The sequence below is a fragment of the Dermacentor albipictus genome, chromosome 2 (assembly GCF_038994185.2).
Source record: "Dermacentor albipictus isolate Rhodes 1998 colony chromosome 2, USDA_Dalb.pri_finalv2, whole genome shotgun sequence".
In the NCBI taxonomy this organism is placed as follows: Eukaryota; Metazoa; Arthropoda; class Arachnida; order Ixodida; family Ixodidae; genus Dermacentor; species Dermacentor albipictus.
Window position 1 is genome coordinate 166362736 of NC_091822.1, and position 21041 is coordinate 166383776.

The 21041-nt window shown below is 45.9% G+C and overlaps 1 protein-coding gene across 5 annotated transcripts in view; it reads right to left on the reverse strand.

Annotated features, from left to right (window-relative positions):
* Positions 1-21041, reverse strand: part of LOC135910652 (NADPH--cytochrome P450 reductase-like) — a 58510-nt gene that overhangs the window by 36059 nt on the left and 1410 nt on the right. For 2 of the 5 annotated variants that reach the window (XM_065442674.2, XM_065442676.2), the window contains 3 exons: positions 13067-13271; positions 10741-10795; positions 9688-9816 (listed from right to left, as the gene is read on the reverse strand). In XM_065442674.2, coding sequence (XP_065298746.2) covers positions 9688-9816; positions 10741-10795; positions 13067-13269 — 387 coding nt within the window. In that variant the 5' untranslated portion in view covers positions 13270-13271. Of the gene's footprint in view, positions 1-9687; positions 9817-10740; positions 10796-13066; positions 13272-14744; positions 14767-20025; positions 20134-20779; positions 20799-21041 lie in introns of those variants that run through there. The other 3 variants (XM_065442673.2, XM_065442675.2, XM_070534375.1) reach the window with 3 other exon arrangements.

The window sequence follows — 21041 nt, forward strand, 5'->3', positions numbered from 1 at the left end:
CGGCATATCATCTGAAAGTTCAAGTCATCGCGAACCCAGGGATACCAACTTTTTGGGTGAGCGTGAACATTGCGAGTTTTTACGGCACGATAATCGCACGAGTCCCGTGTGAGCGCGGCCAGGCCTAACGACGGTTGGGCCTGGCGCATTCTTCGTTGGACTTGGGGATTGAACGAAATACCACCGAGATGGAGATAGACGAGGCAGGAACTGGAGAAACACCGGATAACGGACCCAACGACGCAAAACGCGTTTCCGCGGGAGAAGACGCTGAAGGCGTTGCGGACGGTTGGATCGAAGTTGCACACAGAAGAAGGCACCGCACGAACGCTACCCAGATGGCGGGAAAGGACGACACCCGCTCGCGAAGCCCGATGCCCCGAGGGGGCCGAAGCATAGTGAACAAAGTTCTCCGAGCAAGTAGGATGCCCCGACTACCCAGGGATGATATCAAGATAATTGTTCGACCGAAAGACGGGCTGAATATAAGGAACACGTGCGGAACGAGTCTCGACGAGGCGATACGCAAAGAAGCGGTAGTGGGCGACGACGAGATGATCACGATCTGTCCCAATCCCATGCAAAACATCCTGGTGATAAGCACACCGGACGAGACAACTGCGACGAAAATCGCTAAGATCAAGGTTTTGACGATCAACGGAAAGAGGCACGAGACCAACGCGTACGTTTCGGCGCCCGAGCAAATGGCAAAAGGGATTATCCGCAACATTCCCCTGAAGTATACGCAAGACCAGCTCATGCATGCTCTGGTGAACTCGAGAAACCCCTCTTTAACATACGCCAAGCGGCTCGGCAGTACGACCACCGTGATATTGCTGTATGAGGGAAACAGAGTCCCCACATGGGCTTACTTCAATTGCATCATGATAAGAGTATCATTGTATCGGAAACAGATTGACTTTTGCAAAGAGTGCGGCAGGCTCGGCCACCGACCCGACGTATGCCCTAGACCGGAGATCAAACTATGCCCGGCCTGCGGGTCGAAGAACCCGAGCATCGAACACGAGTGCACGCCAAAGTGCCGGATCTGCGGCGAGGCGCACCCCACGGCCGACCGAATGTGCAAGGCAAAATATAAGTTGCCACACATAGTGAAGGAGAGAAGGTGGCGGGCGAGAAGCAGAGAAGAAAGGGAACACACATTGGAAGAAGGAAAGGCCCCTCAGCGGACCATATCACCATCGGGGTACAGTATGGCGCAGGGAAAAGGCCGAAGTTGCTCGAGATCCGGATCCCTCTCGCCGATAAGAAGACGTAGCCGAAGTCGTAACAGATCTAAGAACAGAAGTCGAAGCCGGAGTCGGAGTGGAAGCCGAAACCGAAACCGCCCCATGCCAGACGGCGTGCGGGCCACACATGGCGAGTTACAGACAGGGCCGCGCAAGGTCACCTGGTCCGACATAGTCGCGGAAAGAAATACATACTCTGTAAAGAGCACCCCACTTTCTGTCAGCACGAGGGAAGCCCCCGACTCCCTCCTGGCGTCGAGGATGGAGAAAATGGAGCGAGAGAATAAGGAACTTCGAGAAGAGCTGGGCAGGGCCAGAAAGCAGAACGAACAATCAGCGAGGAAAATCGACGAGCTACAACAAACGCTCAACGAAATCTTGAAGGGCATGAGAGAATCCCCTCATGAGAGGATCTCCTCCTTCACCTCCCGCGAGGCCGCCGAGCGAGGCGATGCGACCGCGACAGGAGGCGAAGTAGGGCAGATGGACATGTGTTGCGGCGAAGAAGAAGCGCCGGCAGCGGCGGGCTCCAAGCGCAAGGGCACAAGCGATACGCCACCTACGGAAGAGTCTTTGGACCACGCACAAGCACTGAAGAGACCCAGGTCAGGAGCCAGAAAGATAGACGCGATCGAAGAGCTGGTAAACAAACTGACGGACAAGACGGAGCGAATGTTTGACATACTCCTGACAAGGCTGAACGAATCCGACGCGGGACGGAACGCGCAGTACGCAGCGGTCAACACCCAACTCGCGGCCATGAATAAGCGAATCGAAGATCTGGAACACGGGACGAAGCAGCTGAAGCAACAGCAACATCATCACCATCTGCCTGGAAGGGCCGGGGTACCATCGTCACAAGTGGTAAACGCACCGGCCATCCTCGCCAGCGACAACAACGCCAACATCACCCACACCGGGGCAGGAGGGACGCACGGACGATTGTGTCCCCCCAACACCTCTGCATAACAATCATGGCTGCGTCCCGCAAGTCCGACAACAGACGCATAGTCTGGCAGTGGAATTGCAGGGGCTTCAAAAACAAAAAAGCAACGATGGTACAATACATGAAAACGCTTGCCAATAACAAACTTCCTGTCGTGATTGCCTTGCAAGAACCTTTCGACCGGGCCCAGCTTCCGGGTTATGTGACGTGCGGTCCCCCCTACGAATCCATGGGAAGGGACGCCAGGGTGTGCACCCTGGTTAAGCGCGGGACGGCCTTCATCGAACACGAACTCGTGCTCCACGAAGAGTCGGACATAGACCATGTACTGATCGAAGTCGTGCCGAGTATTGGATGTAGGAAAACCGGCCTTTTCGTGCTCAACGTATATAGCTCCCCCTCGCAAAGATACCGCACTCACACTTTCGACGCCCTCTTTCGCGAAGCGATGGCCAAGGCCGCCTCCAGTCCCTTGCTGATATGCGGAGACTTCAATGCGCCGCACACGCAATGGGGATACGGAGCCGACTCGCCGAAAGGGAAGAGGCTAGCCGGACTGATGGACGAGCTCGGCCTGACTGTACTCAACGAACCTGCTTCGCACACCAGGATCGGACAGGGAGTGTGCCGCGACACGTCCCCAGACCTCTCCGTCTGGTCAGGCGCGGGCGTGGTCACTTGGTCGAACTCCTTCGAGGACCTGGGGAGTGACCACAGGATCCTGTGCGTGACCGTGGGAGAGGATAAAAACGAGGAGGTCGTCTGCCGAAAGGCCAGAATCGTAGACTGGGACAGATTCCGGAAAAATAGAGAGCAAGACAAGAAGGAGGGCCCGATCGAAGACATCAGCGAATGGTGCAGAGTGCTACTCGCGGACGTAGAGAAAGCCACTGATGAGATCGAATGGACGGACTGGCGACAAGAACCACCCAAAGAAGAGGCAGACAGATCCCGCGGAGCCGTGGGCGACGGCGCTCCCCAACCGTCCAGAGTGGACAGCCGGCTGGCACATCTTGTTGCGGCCAAGAAATCCATGCAACGGAGAGCGAGTAGGCAAAAACTCAACAGGAAGATACGCAAGAAGATCGCCGAAATAAACCGGGAGATCGAGACGCATTGCACCCGCCTGTGCGAGCAAGAATGGCAAGAGCTGTGCGACACGATGAACGGGAACATGAGTGTTGGACGCACCTGGAAGATTCTCAGGCACCTGCTCGACCCGGCAAGCACCAGAACGGCGACCCGTACAGAGATGGCCAAGCTGCGACACAAGTACAAGGACGACCCAGAGGCCTTCGCGGAAGAGATCGTGCAGACGCACCTCGCACGCCCTAAAGGGCAGAGTCACCCAGAGTACTGCGGGGCTCCCAACGAAGAGCTGGACGCGGACTTTTCCGTGCAGGAAATTAGAACGGTCCTCCAGCTTCTGAAGACCAACTCGGCGCCCGGTCCTGACAGGATCACCAACAAGATCCTGAGGAACCTGAATGACGACGCCATCGAGAAGCTCTGCGAGTACATCAACGCGTGCTGGAAGGAGGGCCGAATTCCGCAAGAGTGGAAGACCGCGGACGTTATACTGATACCAAAGCCGGGCAAACCACTGGAGGTCCGAAACATGAGGCCGATCTCCCTCACGTCCTGTGTCGGGAAAGTGATGGAGCATGCCTGCCTTAACAGAGTGACGACGCTGCTCGAGAAACAGGACGCCTTCGGCACCCACATCATCGGTTTCCGGAAGGGCCTTTCAACGCAGGACGCCATGCTGCAGATCAAGGAACAGGTCGTGAACGCTCCGAGCACGCACGTGCGCGCCCTACTCGGGCTAGACCTCAAGAGCGCCTTCGACACTGTGAAGCACATGGCCATACTGGACAAGATCAGCCGACTCGATCTCGGGGCGAGGTTCCACCGATATTTCAGCAGCTTCTTGAATGGGCGCGAGGCGACAGTCAAGATCGACGGGGCTTCACCACGAACGGTCCGAATGGGTGGTGCGGGAACGCCGCAGGGCTCCGTACTCTCCCCCATGCTTTTCAACCTCGTCATGATCGGCCTGCCGGAGCGTCTTGAGGCGATCGAGGGCATCAATCATACCATATACGCAGATGACGTGACGGTGTGGACCACGGAGAACACGAGCGTCGGCGAAATGCAAGACCGACTGCAGCGGGCCGTCCGGGAGGTGGAGCGGCACCTCGAAGACACGGGACTCGTCTGCTCACCCGACAAGTCGGAGATCCTGCTCCACAGGCCGCGCAAGAAAGGACCCCTTCCGCAGGCCGTGCTAGACGCTCGTCGTTTGGGCGTCCGCGTCACGACGAGGGAGGGGACCCAAATACCGACGGTGTCCAAGTTGCGAGTGCTCGGCCTGTGGCTGGAAGAGAACGGTGCCAACCGCGAGCTGGTTGCCCGACTGCAGAAGAAAATGGCCGCCGCCACACACCTCGTGCGGCGGGTCGCGAACAAGAAAAAAGGAATGAAGGAACAAAACGTTACGAGGCTGATACAGGCGTACGCGCTGAGCCACATAGCGTACGTCGCCGCATACGCCGACTGGAACAGGAGCGAAACCGACAAGCTGAACGTGGCGATCCGCAGGGCGTTCAAGACCGCCCTGGGAGTACCCCAGTACACGCCAACCCACAGGCTCCTCGAGTTGGGCGTACACAACACGCTCGAGGAGATCGCCGAGGCGCAGAGAATCGCGCAGCTGGAGAGGCTGTCGAGCACCGTAACGGGAAGACGAATCCTGGACTTGCTCGGGATTGGATATCACGAGGCGCGTGGACTGAAAGAATCACTGCTACCGGAAGTCAGGGACGCCATACAGACGGAAAACATGCCGAAGAATATGCACCCGGTGCATGACGTGCAAAGACGTATACGCAGGGCGGTAGCAATCCTCGAGAAGCATGGAAGACAAGAAGGCGTCCTCTTCGTCGATGCAGCGAGGTACCCGCGGCCAGTCGGTGACTCTGATGGCGACGAGGAAAGTCGACCACCACCGCCGCTACAAGGGAATGTGCGAGGCGAGCCGCAGTTACCAGCACCACCACCCTTACTCTTACTACGACAACAACGGCAGCAGCAACAACGGCAACATCAACACGGCCGACCGACGGCGGCGGCGCCCGCCTTTTCCATGGCCGTCATAGATACAAAGGGAACGATCCGAGTCACGGCATCAGCGAGGCTGCCGTCGGCCGAAGCAGCGGAAGAGATGGCCATAGCCCTCGCGGTACTCCACGGAGGTGCAGAGGATAGCCTGATTATCAGCGACTCCAAATCAGCGATTCGGAATTACATCAAAGGTTGGGTGTCCGCGGATGTGGCGCGTATGCTCAACGCCCGGGCCGGGGACTTCGGATCCGGCACCATTACAAACAAGTCCCTCAAGTGGTTCCCCGCGCACGTCGGGGAGCTTGGCAGTAACAGCAACTATGACACCAACATTGCTAACGGCCGAAGACGCAACGACACTCCACCCAACCACAACGAGCGCGCCCACCTCGTCGCGAGGCAGCTTACCCGCCGCGACGTGGTCACCCAGAGGGCAGCCGCTGCCGTTGTTGTGCGGGACCCCAGCGGAGGAGCGACGGCGACGGCGGCTGCCACCCCGTCTGGCGCGGCCGCTGTTGTTACCAATACAACACAAATCGCGGCGGACGGAGCTGGGGATCACGCGGACGCCGACTGCGATGTCAGGGAGTTTCCGGCAACGTACAGAGAGGTGATTGGTCACTATCGGAAAGAAAGAAGAAAATATCCAGAACCCCACGGGCGTCTAGACAGGTCCCAGGCGGTCGACCTGAGACGGTTGCAGACGGGCACTTTCACCAACCCCTACCACCTGCACCGCCTGTGGCCCGCGCTGCACCCGTCGCCCGGCTGCCCGTGGTGCGAGCACGAACGGGCTGATATGGCCCATGTGCTTTGGGAATGCCAACGCCACGTGGAACAAGGACAGAGAGGCAGGGGGAATACAACAGCGGAACCCTCTGAAGCGGGGCGCCTCGCTGAGAGATGGCAAGCCGCCCTCCTCAGCGAGGCACCCGAAGACCAGGAGTGGGCCGTCCAGCGGGCCAGGGCCGTTGCCGAGGATCTCGAAAGATCTTCCTCGGGCGATGGTCCACTGGCAGCCTAGCCCCGGGCACCAACATCAACTGCTGGACAAATAAAGTTTATTCCTATCCTATCCTTATGTTTTCTAGTACCCAGGCATGTGCCAATACGAATTTCGTAGCGCATTTATTCCCCTATTGTTTCTGCAAATTATTAACAATGAATTTCATTTATCTTCAGAACTAAATGGCCTATTGGAAAAATTACATATTTGAAATCAGCACAAAAGTCTTAACAAGAATGGAAAGCTTCATGAATATTGATGGAAAACATCATGAACATTATTTAAATTAGTGTCCCCCCTTAAAGAAGCGAAAGTTTTTCTTGCCTGGTTAGACCCCTGTATCATCCTTGATCAATTTAGTATTCAAGCATTTGCCGTAATCACCATGAACATGTCCTGAAATGTTTTTTCTCGTTTTCTCAAAACGACATTTTTTATGGTAGTGTAGTTTTGGAGTGACAATATCTCTGGTTCTACTCATCTTATTGCAATAATTCTTTTTTCGTCAGAAAGGTGGACAAATTGGGAGTGCAGTAGGCTTAAAATGTGCACAAATATCATTACAGAAATTTTGACAAAGTAATAATTTCTCCAGGGTTTCACTAATGCCTTCTGCTTACAAAAGTTTGACATGCTGTAACTTCGGCATAAATCAGTTTAGAACATTCATTCTTGTAGCACTGCAAGCTCTGATCATTCAACATCATTTTGATGTGCCAGCCTCCTTCATTAACAGCCAGCATTGTAGAGAGAACTTGCCTCCAAATTAGTCCATACAAAAAAACATGAATTGCTTATATTTTGAAAAGTACTTGTTACATGGGAAAACCAATTGAATATTTGAAATCAGCATGTCAAAATACATAAGTGATGGAAGTTTTATCAAATTGTGGCCACAAATAAAAAATGAAAATTTAAGTGGGGTGTCCCCCCTTAATAGTGGGACAGCCAAGACAACAAGGTAAAAAAATTTTAGAAGCTGTTCCTTACAATTCTTAGTGTTGCCCACATATGAGGTACATGCATACTTATTCCTAATCCAATCAGCACTCCCACATGCATGCTGAAAGTATAGCATATCCATACCAGCATTCCTACAGCCTCAGTTTCATATTAAAAGGACACTAAAGAGAAACATGGATCAGTTTAGACTAATAAAGTGATCCTTCAAAATTCTGTTTGTGTTAATTTCATGGCAGTAGGTTGATTATTAAATTAGAAATTTAATGCCAAAGTTTCATTTTTGTTTTTATAATTTTGCAGCAGAGCCCCAGCGTCAGCATGTTAGTGTGACATAATGAACTTCAAAATAAATTTTCATATTTGGGCCATTGTAGCTCAGCAAAAGTTATTGCAACTTCAGCTGCAATAACTTTTACCGTCTTTGGCTCTTTTGGAACACAGCAGTCCATCTTTATCGATAAAAAATTGACTAGTCTTTGAGCATGCGCTGTCAAAATCCAGCCACCTCAAGCCATCATCACCACCCGTCTTTCATATTTATGTCTTTTATGAATTACAAAGCCTTTTCTCACATTAATGTGAATTTTGTGGTATTTACTAATTTACTAATGCAGCTCAAGTTATTTTTCTCTTCAGTGTTCCTTTTAAGGTCAACAGCATCAAATTGCCAAGCACGAACGAGAAAGCAAAACCTAAAAGTCGGCTAACAACTGCATGTGCTGTTAAAGCCACTGAGAATTATCTAGCTGCGGCAAATAAGAAAAACAGAAGAAAGGAGACATATCGGAGACCTTTGCAGTTTTCCTTGTGCAAAAGTGTGTGTTCACATCACCAATAACTGCAGCAACATTTCATCTTTCTCAAAGATACACTGATGCATTAGAACGACAAGAAGCAACTTGAACAGAGTTGCAATTGTAAGCAATGCCTTTTTTTTGTGCTACTACATAGCTGAATCACGGAGATACATCCGCTTCAAAGCACGCGAGCCTATTGATCTACAGTTAAAACTCCCTGCAACTACGAAATCTGACGCCTCACATGATAAAACCTCATGCAGCTTCTAGGGAAACGTGACCTTATGACTAGCCTATAGCACACTCTAGCGACACATGGCAACATTGCCGCCAGAGTTGGGTAATGACCTCAACACCACGTGAAATCCTTGGCAATCATCCTGACCCAGTGACACAAGGAGCCACGTGCAGACGGCAGGCCCACTTGAGCCAGTTAGGGATTAATCAATGTCAATCAGGGGGGAATAACACACACACACACACACACGCACGCACACACAAGTACTGCGACAGCAAACATAAGCAGCTGCTGCCAAGTGCTATGGAGCCGGAGGTGGTGTCAGCAGCACGCGTTCTTGAAAGGAATGTGCGTCAGAGTGCTTGCCCAACGTCACTTTCCAACGTCACAAGAAAGAGGCACGGACAGCCGTTGCCACTCCTAAATAGGACAAGTGCCGACAAGGTTGCCACAGTTTCATGCATATAATGCATACACCTAATTGCAACCCTCTTTAACAGTGCTGGTAACATAGTGAGAAAGTCACTAAATCTAGCAAATTTTTAGTCAGCTTAATGAATACGTGGCTTTTTCAGAAGCTTAGTGACTCTTTCTTTTTCTTTTTTACATCATTAGCTAGTTAATTTCCCCCATGAAATTCCTCAAGGGACATCAGGCTGGGTTCAATGCCTCATACCGCCTTATCCTAAGGGGAATGCGTGTACTTCCATTTATCGCTGCTTCTAAAGATTTGCCTAAGCGCTCATTAGTGAGCTATCTACATACATCAAGGATGCTTTTTGAGGCAAAACACAATTTTGAGATAGGATATAGTTTGAAAAAACTACAAACAGTTTCCCATTCCGACCACTAACTTGCCACCACAGAAGATAACTTAAAGCTATAGTTTAAAAAACAACAAGGAAAACGTCTGGGAACATTTAAAACATAAAAAGACAAAATGCTGACCAATCCATTATAATTTAGGACTCTCAGTCAAAATTTAGTGTTTCGGCCGCAATTTGAAGTTACTATCGCTATATAAATTATTTATGTTTAAAACCTGCATAAACAATCGAACACTCAACATTCTTAAAACACTTATAGAAAAACAAACCAACACTACTGGCAACCCAAAGCAAGACTTCAGGGAAGAAATCCCCCCTTTTGTATGTAGGATGGTCACTACAACTCTCAGTTCAAGAGCATTAAAACTTCCAAAGCCCAGTACATTAATATTGCCTACGGTTCTGGCTTTGCGGCAAGGCACAAGGCCACATAACCCTTGGCCGAACTTTGTAAGCAATCTGGCCAGAATACAATAAGTGCACGTAATTAATTACGAAACTTAGACAGGTATAAACGCAGCTGTACTTTAGACTCACCATTTCACACTCCTCAGGGTCCGCTACCATAGCTTTGAGACCAAATCTGTTGGCTTCCTTGGCCAGACGAGCAGCAAACTCTTCTGCTGTGCCTGTCTGTGATCCGTAGAATATGACTATGTTCCTACCCTGCACAGGGGGAAGGAAAATCATGAGCTCAGTCACAATATTTGGAAAAACCAAGCAGAGCACACCTTTCTGCACGGCTCAACGCTTTCAGCAAATCAGCAGCTAACATGCCACTTAAGAAGAAGTTTTACCTTACGAGCTCCTACCTAAATACACAAAGAAATTTTCTTCTTGTGGTCAACTGCACTAAATTTGATTAAGTTTGTTGCATTTAAAAGAAAATGGTAATAATGACCAACTGTAGCAAGCAGATTTTCTTTTTATAATCATTATAGGCACACAAAAATAAAAACAAAATAAAACCATAATGTTTCGACTTATTGAGACATCTATAGCGGGCAAAATTGATGTGCTGTACACAGCTCAGAAAGATAGGCCTATTTTGTAAGCAAGACTTTTGCAAAACCCTCGGGACCAAAGTAAGCTGTAAACTTGTATATCTATTGTGTCCACTTCAGATGCTCTTAACAGATGCAGTTTACAGAAGCGCGGTGTCCATTTTTGGTTTAGAATAATAAATTTTTCATTTTTGTGCCTCAACTTTTCTTGAACCTGAACAATTTTTTACAATATCTGTAAAAGCTACGAGGCCCTAAATTGTCATTATGCTTCCTACAGTCGGTAGAATTCAGCCTTTTCTCTCAAATGCAGCAAAGTTAATTCAAATCAAAGTTAGCCCCAAGGCTAAGCCACATCTTAACACAACAATTTTCAGTGGACTGCAACAACATTCACAGACTGCATACACCAATGGAAAAAGTTGGTATATAATCAAGAACAAAATTATTATTTAATTTCACTATGCTTTTTTCCAAACTTATAGGTAAACTGTACTGAAGGGTTCTGCTAAAACAAGGCTTTCAAAATTACAGTAATGAAATAGAAGCTGTATGCCATGAAAGGTTTTGAGCAAATGCAACATACCGTTGATTTCATTTTTCCGATAAAGCTTGTGTTGTCAGCCTTCTGTATATTTGTTCTGGAAGAGAGACATGTTCAATGTAAAGGAACATAAAGCATAGAGGTCTTGCTTTTAAACAAACTGCATTCTAGAGCAATTAATTTCCAAACTTTAAATTCCGCTGTGCCTCTTGCACATGAAACTGTGATATTAATTCTCACAAGGATGCTGTTTCAGATTGGTGCACTTCTGCTACAGATTAGAGATAAGGGAGACAGTATCAAAAGTTACTTGCATGCATTTTTTGAACATTGCAATGCAACAATTGAGAAGATTAATGGAAGTGTGAACCAGAATAGCAAACAAAAAAAATGAAGCCACGGTAACTACAGCTGATTCCCAAACTTATGCACTTGAAATCAAGAATAAAACATTCAGCCTCCAGCACTGCTATGAGACACATAAAGGGAATTTAACTGCAAGCACTTGCGTCTGAATATGCGTAAGCCCCGAAAGGTTCAATGAGTACAGATAAAGGAGTGGTGTTACAACACAGTGCTTCATATCCAAACGAAAACTATGGCGCAGTAAGCTAACACAAGGACACATGGTGAAAGCGACAACATTATACCTCTAACGCAAGGACAAATGGTGTGAGCAGCAATAGGTACCTCTGCCAAGAACGCTCATTGCTACAATGTGAAACTAATTCGGTCTAATAGACAAGCTTCTATGCAAAATCGTAAAAAAAAAAATACAATATTATGGCTTTTGTTTTTCTGTATTAAACTTCACTATACTACTCTAGTACTTCCGACATCTCGGTAGGAACATTGGCACCTTTTTGTTAATGATGGTGACTACACAAGCACAAACCACACAATTAAATTAAATTAAATTATGGGCTTTTACGTGCCAAAACCACTTTCTGATTATGAGGCGCGCCGTAGTGGAGGACTCCGTAAATTTCGACCACCTGAGGTTCTTTAACGTGCACCTAAATCTAAGTACATGGGTGTTTTGGCATTTCGCCCCCATCAAAATGTGGCCGCCGTGGCAGGGATTCGATCCCGCGACCTCGTGCTCAGCAGTCCAACACCATAGCCATTGAGCAACCACATCGGGTGCAAACCACACAAGGGGACATCAACGGGGTGAACTGAAATTACCAATCAAGTTTCAATACTGAGTAAACGACTCTTCAAATTTGCCCACAACAAGCCAGTTCTTGTGTTTTCCTGCCCTCATAACGCAATGTGCACACTTGGTGCTTCTAAAATTAATCACGTGATGAGGAAATTGTGTCTTCCTGTCGTCGTAATGCAAGCTACACACTTCGTGCTTTTAATATTAATCACCTAACAATTAAGAGAGAGACGCAAGTGGAATGAGAAGTACCTGGTGTGACCATACTTTGGAACATTCACATTTTTCTTGGAAATGGGCAAAAGTTTAAGAAAGCACCTCCCTGCAAGAACATTGTCTTTTTGACACGCAGAAGGGGGCTTCTCTATCTCGCACAGCATTTCCTCATGCAAGTCATAAGAATTCATCATTCAACGACCTTGCAAAAGAAAGAAAATAATCACACTAAAGCACGCTTTCTACCCACGCTAAATACTTTCAGGACAGCAGCGCTGCCTGCAATTTAGCTTGTGTAGCTCACAAATACTAATAAGTTTCCATTAAGCAAGTGCAACTGGGACTTCCGAGTCAACCTGCCAAGAGTGACAGAATTACCACAAAGTGAAAGGGGAAGGCAAACAAGGTAAAAAATGTCACCAGCCATGAAATGGAAATTCTAAAGAACACAAGAAGCACTCAAGCTTAAAGGTGGCTGTGAAAAGTAATTCAGGATGCTACAAGTAGGCTGTGTGTCCCGAGACATGAGTAAAGTCACTTTTGGTTTCCTCAACGTGCGGATAGATCTCACAAGAACTTCCACTCAGCATTGCTCCAAAGGTTTAGCTGCAGCTACAGCCACCGACAAGGGCTCCAAATATTAGCAGCTGAAGGGTATATGAAGTCGAAAAGCGACTCTGGCATCTTTACAGCCGACCTCGTTCTTCTTGCTGAATATTATCACTCCTCCCAATGCAAGAATACATTCTGTGAAAAATACATCAGTTGTGGTGGTCAAACATTATTCCGTTTCTTTCATTCAATTTCAATTTACAAATCTGACAAATAGTTAAGGTTAAGTTGTTATTTCAGACAGTGCATGGTGTTGCTGGTAAAAGAATTCTAACAGAAATGCATAACAACATGTAGAAAATTTGTCGATCAAATTGATTCTATTTCTACAGGCGTAGCAACAAAGGAGTTAAGCAATTGCGACAAGGCACTCACTCAATAGAAAATGTTTTGATGGCGGCTGGATCGAAGGTGGGGGCCTTCTTGCGCCTCAGGAAGAGCCAGTAGATGGCGAAGCCCAGCAACGCCAGAAGGATCAGCACGTCCAATAGGCCAAACAGGGGTGCCTCCTCCTCCTCCTGACTTCCCAGTGGGCTGCTGTCGACACTCAGCGGCACATCTTGGCTTGTCCCTTCCATGGCTGCATGCACAACAACAAAACACAAAATGTGGCGCTGCAAAGATACAGCTGCACACAAAGTCGCATTCTTCTACGGTACTTGCAAAAGTTGTGCTGCTGGCGATGACAGAACGGTTTTACCTAAAACTTTATAGAAGTTTTGCTTAAGAAAGAAGGCTATACAAAAAATACATACACATATCTATGATCTTTGGTGCTCTGGTAAATAATGGTTATGATCACGCAACAATGTGATGTAGGTAGAAATATCTATATTTCTCAACTTATAATTTTTAAGGAGCAATTAGTCTGCTATTAATAGTTTTAAGAATATGTGTATTCTCAATGTTACTTCATAGCTCTTCTTGAGGTATTCTTGGCACTATTCCTTTGCAAAATGCAGAAATAGATTTGCGATATTGTGCATGAGGGTAGCATGTTGGGCAAATTGGCATATGGCTTTGAGCCAGCAAACAAAAAGGAAGATGCACACAAGTGCCTCAACTTCCACTTGGTCTTCCCCTCTAGGTTCTTCCTCACCTCCATTTCTGTTGTTTGCTGGCGATCCCCTGCTAGCAAATCGTTCAGTTCTTCCTTCCGTCTAATAGCTACATAGCACTGCAGCTACGGGTCACTGAAGCACACACATGACAACAAAACTGAACAGCAGAGAGGTAACAAAAACTAAAATTTGATAAAGGACCAATGTGTCGAGATTCCAGGGCCTATGCACAGAAGAAATTCATACGAGGCAGGCCTCAGAATGGGCAAAACAACAATGCCAATCAGGCAGGAGCTTGTTTGCACACAACCAACCTTTCTGCAGCGAACAAAAATGAAACATGCCCAACTAATGACAGATGCACCCAGCGTGGCATTGACAATGCCAAAGTCAATTCTTCATGTGACACTTCACCATAATGGCCAAGTGTCTGTGCCCAATATAGGCACGCACCTCCACACAGGATCTACCTGGACAAATTTGCCAATTGCCATCACACCACAAGGAAGTATGAAGCTGACCACTATTGAAAACTTTCTATCCAAGCAAGACCTTGTAAGCTACATTGAACACCTTCGCATGCCTGTCACTCTAGTCTCACTGCCCATGATACAAAGGAAGTTGATGGATGCAGACAATCAAAAACAAAGCCAAATAACACTGACCAACAAACAAAAAACATGGCAAGCAGATGGGCAACTTTGCATTTAGTGTAACTTTCTAACAAGAGACCCCCAAAAAAACATTTGCCAACATGCTTGCATAACGCTTCACTCTAGGCTAGTTACTTCCTTCAGATATGGTATTATTCAAGTCTAGCTGCCATAACTAGACAACGAACGAACGAGCAAGACGCTATCTGCAACCCAAACTTTAGCTGCAATTTACTCTTTTAAGAAGAAAACAACTTGCCCCCACCACATGAAAACAGTGAAAACATGATCAAGTGTCCTTGAGCACGTTTTTAGGACACAATTATGACTAACACTGACCTTGAGTGCTACTTGGAGTTTACCCGGACCCGCTGGAACAACTAAAAAAGATAGCTCTGAGAGTTTCATCATAATGCAAACAAGCTGTGACGTCCACAAAGCGTCCGATTCAGACAATACAAGGAACAGTGCCAGAAATAAGGAAAACCACACACAACTGTACGCACGTCGGCAAGCTGCTTTTTAAACGTTTACAACCTCGTGTTAGAAGTCTGAAATACCGCAATTTATTTACAGTAGCCAAGAAACATGAAAAAGCTGAGAACAAGGCAAGAAAAAGAAAATTCAAAACCCTGCCTGTCACAAGTTTTCCTCACAGTTGCAGACAGGTCAGCAAAAGGAAGTGAAACAGACAGAACAAGGGTCGACTCTAAGAATACGCACTCTGCTGTACCACAGCCTTTCCTTCTGGATGTAAGCTTGAGGCATTTGGAACTTGAGCAATGCAACCCTGTCACTCCATTTGTTGAGCGAGGACACCTTAGAGTGGTACAGCTCAGCCACCATTACAGACTCCTACAACAGTTGCGCTGCGCCGACACATACGGTACACAAGTGCCGCACGGGTTGATGGTTGAGAACAGGCCGAGTGGCCAGAACCAAACCAAGACCTGGCCTTCACAAGCATATAGAATAGGAAGACGACGATAGCGGCAAAATGCTACAATGCAAGCTATACATATTAGGCACTCAGGCAAGGCTTCAGAAAGACTTTTTATAAAACTTCCACCAATAATGTTTGAACTGTGTATATTCCTACACATTTAATTAGCAAGCTCTTAAGAAAGTTGCCCCTTGGAAGAACATGGTGATAAAATCTTTGCACAACAAAATGGCAGGAACGTGGGCATAACTAGCTATTCCAGGCATGGCAGACTTACATATCATACTGGTGTTATTTGTAGTTTATTCTGATACGCTAATTTAGCTTTATAACAAGTGATTACTAAACTGCGCATTTACAAGATAAAAAAAATATAAGTGTATGCAACCACAACTTTTGATTAACTGACCTATGACATAGCCGCTTTCCTAGATCAACATTCGCTTCTGTCTCAGCCACACCAGAAAGCTAAGCTCATCACAACTAACACCTACATAAAAAATATTTTGAGTACATTTCTACGCAGCACACTCAGTTTCAGACTAACTCTGCCAAGACTAATTCCCGGATGCGCTGTTCACTTCAGAGACATATGTTTAGTTTCCAATCAACTCGGTGCACTATTCTTAAGCTGGCTGCCTGACAAGACAAACAAGTTTCCAAAGTCCCTTCATGTTTGTCTTTAGGGGAGTCCAATTTTAAAATGCTCCTAGTCTGTGAACTAAAATTTTTCAAGATTATTTTTTTCTGCAACATGTTAATGACAGCTGCTTAGAATTGTTTTATGTCCCAGACACACACACAAATAAAAGCAGAAGCCATCTAAGACCTCACAATAAATGTTTCACAGAACAGCTTTACCAGCCATACAATTTATCTCTCTCTCTGAAAATATATATAGGGCATGTGCAAGCAATCAAGGAGAGTGCTGCAAAGCTTAGGGTAAAGAAGTGCAAAAGTGGCAGACTTTCCACTGTATCCTAACGGCCACTTTAAAAAATAAATCTTTGGCAGGACACTTCTCAACCAAAAGCTTACCCACGAGTAAATAAATGAATGAATAAGTGTTAACTTTGTCTCTTAAGACTACTCGCCTCAAATTAAGTCGTAGTAAGCTCACAGGCAGATATTACTCAAGAGTACAGCTGTGCCTTTTGCCCATATGTAACCTGACAGTACTGTCACATCTTCATGGCGTCACTGTGTGCAGTTTGTCTGCAGCTGCTGCACAACATTGACAATACCCGAAAGAAAACGTGGGTCAAACATACATCCTACTGCTGCGCTCAAATTGGCGAAGCCAAGAAACTTCAAGTGAAATAAAAAATGTTGTATAACATGGTTGTTGCAGCCCTGCAACCAATGAGGGTAGATCAAGCAATGAACCAAACTAACAATTCACTCAGTGGACCAAATGCACTCCACTAACACTTCACCTGAGCAACGTAATGCATGATGCAATTCAAAGCGGCTGGGCTCTGAACCAGCCTTCTAGGGAGTGAACTGATTTGGTCCAGCGTGTTGACTTTACCTTAAGAAGCAGTGTCCAGCTGCCTCAAACAGCTAAAAGTCAGAATCTACGCAAGACAAACTTGAGTACTGAATGCAGCTTCTGCTTGCACAACAAAAAAAAGAGGTCACCTGCCCACACAGTGATAAGTCACAGCCTTGTAGTTTCGAAGACTACTTGCATTCCTGCTATCTGAGCAAGGTGGTTCCTTATCGGTCCGTCAAGACTAATGTCCACAATCCGGGTGTTCACATGTGACGATGAAAACATGATAAGCGACACAGCAGTGTGTCGCAAGCGGAGTATGAAGTACGCATTATCCAGGTACAGTGGACCTTAACTAGTGTTGCATAGAATATAGCATGGAGTTCCTGGGAAAAAAGAAAGACAATACAGGAAAATCAGGGACTTCAGTCATTCTTGGCATGGCTTCATTCAAAAAGCAGGCTGCAGCTCTATAGACTGTTCTCCTTGGTTCAGCTGTGTTGCGTACTAGTTGGACATTTATTTAGAGCAGTGGAATGCATTGCGATGGCTTTCATTCTATGTAATTTCAACTGCATGAGTAAGTCTTATGCATGTCACTGAACGTGGATGGTAAAAGGCAGCAGCTCACAATTAGCAGTTATTGTAGATATTTCAAAGAGTCTTTATTTGTAATGATTTGGCAACAGTACTAAAGCAGAAATTAAATGGCACTTGAGCCTTATCATAGTCATACAGCAAGTATGAGAACAGTATTATGTTACAGTGAGTAACACGGATGTTCAAAGCCAGAGGGACGAAGTTTAGACAAGTCAATGTATTAGCCATCAATCCAATGCTGGATTAAGCACTGTACCAATGCCACTTGTAGACACTAATGCCAGAGTTTTCTGAAATAGTAGGAAACTCAATATAGTGTACACAGTACCTCTACAATTACAACAAATGGCAAAAAAAAGGAAAGGAAAGCAATGAATATAAGAAACCTCTGCACATATAGATACTGAACACTGTTAAATTAAATGTGACCACATGTTACTGGCAGTGGTACCGATGGTACTTGTGTTGAAAGTTACCAGCAAATTGAGGGCATTGTGTCCAGGAAGTAATAAATAATTTCGGATAAGTACTGATAGTAGCACTGATAGCCTACAATGTCCCACTTGAAACTTATCAGGCAATGGGAGCAATGTGCCCAGGAAGTCTCTGGAGTAATAGGTAGTCATCTCAGATGAGTACTGTTCAAGAAAAAAAATAGAAAAGGTATAAGAAGATTGACCCTAACGACTCAAATGAGGAACAGCAAACAGTCAGCTCAGGAAATGTTCCCTTCACCGAATCAAAGTGAGCTTAATATATACACCGCTCTCAACAAAGAGAACTGCACCTTGTTCTGCTCACAGTACAACTAGTTGTAAAATGCCGATGAACCTTTTTCCTTCTTTCTTTCTTTCTTCTTTTGCTTTTGTCACCCCTTTGCCTTTTTGACACATGTGGCGGAAACGAACACAGCACAGATGCAGGTGTGTCACATCCCCTGGAAATGGTATTTCCAGCAGGTGCAAGCGGATTGTCTGTCCTTGCTCATTTTCCTGCCAGTTTCCAGAGTTCTAGAGGTTTGCCTAGAAAAGCAGTCTCTACTTAAGAGGAAACTTTAGCTCGGGCTCAACTGCGATGCAGCCTATTCAAACACATGTAAAATGCAAAAACGCTTTTCTGAGATAACTTCTGGACCAATTTTTACGAAATTTGTTGCATTTGAGAGAGAAAGGTAAATTCTAGTGACTGTTGGAAGCGAAATTTCTATTTAGTCTTGTTAAAAGAATTTTCAAAAATTCGAACGTTTGAAAAGAATAGAAGCACAAAGTTTACCAATTAATAGCTCTGCATCAACAACAGATATCGCAGTTCTGTAAACGGCATCCATTAGGTCAACCAAAGAGGACCAATTCAATATGTCAATTTATATCTTACGTGAATTCGTTGTAAGAAGCCAACAAACAATGACAACATAGGGGAAATTACTTGTACTTAACTAACTGAAAGAAATTATTAATTAATGGCAATGAAAAAACAAGCACCCACTTGTTTCATCCACTTTCATTTCCATTAATTTATTTGTTTAAGTACAAGCAATTTCCCCTACGTTGTCCTTAGTGTTTTTGTTTGTTCGATTCTTATGATTAGTAAAAATCGGACCCTTCGGTTAACCCCCTTTTGTCTTATGAATTCATTGTGTTGTGTACAAGGGTTCTGCAAAAGCTGTATTTCTATGTTACTAAATTTTTTGAGATTCATGTGTAATACATCAATTTTGACTGCTTTAGATGTGCTATTAGATGCAATTCACATAATTATGATATCATTTTTCATTGTTGAGTTACAGAGTTTGCAAACCTGATAGCTTCGTGTTCTGAAAATGTTCAATTTTTGCCAATTTTTAATAAATTTATGACCTAAATAAAAAATTCGAAACCTACAGTCACTAGATTTGAAGTTTTTCGTTTAAAATGCAACAAACCTAGTCAAATTTGGTGCAGTGGTTGCCAAGGAAAACGAATTCTCATTTTACATGTATTTAGATGGGAGCACATGAGCTAAAGCTTCCTCTTAGGCATATTTACTCACTACTGCCCACAAACATTTTCACTCACACTAGAACTTTTGTTACAGTTCCTAACATTCTTTAAGCAAACACCTAAAGAAAGCACCATTAGGACAAAGCTCAATAAAGCAAATGGGGCCATTATTTATATGTTATATCCAATTACACTCAGATCAAAAGCAAAACGCCAGGTACTAGTGAATACCATAGATAATTTTAATACCCAACGATGCACTGTCTTCCCAGTAAGAGCATTCAATGACCCCACAAACTGAACTAAGCCATTTGCAGAACGAGCCAGAAGTACTAACCATAATGTAATTCTGCAGGGCATGCAATTAAATAAACAAAACCAGCTTGTCTAAGCGAATGGGGGCTCTCATGGAATATACCTGTCATGGGCAATACGCAATTGTAAATGGCCGACTGTCCAAACTCGAACAACCGTGCAGCTGATGACGCAGGCACATATGTAACTTCATTTAACACAGTGCTACTAGAACTGTTTGCGTGACACTGCAGGAAAGCCATTTCAAACCACGAGGAACACAGAACCGAGTGCAACAAGATCACTTACGCCCGTCGGGACGACCTGCACAAAACTGCAGAAGTGTCTTGGAGCACGAAGACCTATATAGTGGAGCTGTAAACCAAGCGGGCTTTCCAGATGGTGGCCTAACACCGTCTGGAATCCCCCGAAAAAACGCAGTGACATAAGGCATGTGGCAGCCACCGGACCATGCGGCACCCCAACACTCTGATTAACATTGCACCACACAGCACCGTGGCTGCAACAAAGGGTCTGTGACGTGGCTGGCGTAGAGACATTAAGCATTTTTGCTCTCCTCTCGCCTGTCACTTGGATCCAACCTTTCCCTCTGCAGCACGAAAGAAGCAGCCAAGCCACTCAGACACTCTCAGTTCCAAAAGAAAAAAAAAAGAAAGTATGTGTTTGTACGTGAGACAACGAACGTGCACGCATTCTTTGTTTTCCTCAAGATGCACGAGAAACAATGAAACAGGGGGGACACAAATTTTTCTCTAGGTTTCATAAGCAGCAGTCGTAAATTAAGAGCTAAACGAAAAGATTTTCAAGATATGTGGCAACAAGCAACTTTGCGAGCTTGTGAAAAACCCCGAGTACACAACCGTAAAGACAGAAATGACGGGGTACCAATGTCCTTACAAGAAGTATTTTCAAATTGTAGCAGACACCCACTAGCCTCAATCCGGCCGCATGCTGTGACGTAGGTGAGATAAAGTAAGCAGGAAACAAAGGGAACTATCAGACACGGCACGACCTTTGAGGTATAAAAAAAAAAAGCACGCACACATAAGACAAGCAAAAAGAGCGCGCCAGCTCGTGTTTGCGGTCCTTGCTGATTGCCTTGAGATACAACTGCCCGAGCTACCTTGCGACGTCCAGGGGCAAATTACCTTTTGTTCTTCCTTTTCAGTGTGACGTCAGGGTCGCACGTGCCCAAAAATGTAAAGGAAAAACTCTCCGGAGACATGCGTACATAAGCCGGCGTCACGCGCAGGCGTCATGGCAACATAGTACACGTTTCTTTCCTCCTCTCCCGATACTTCTAA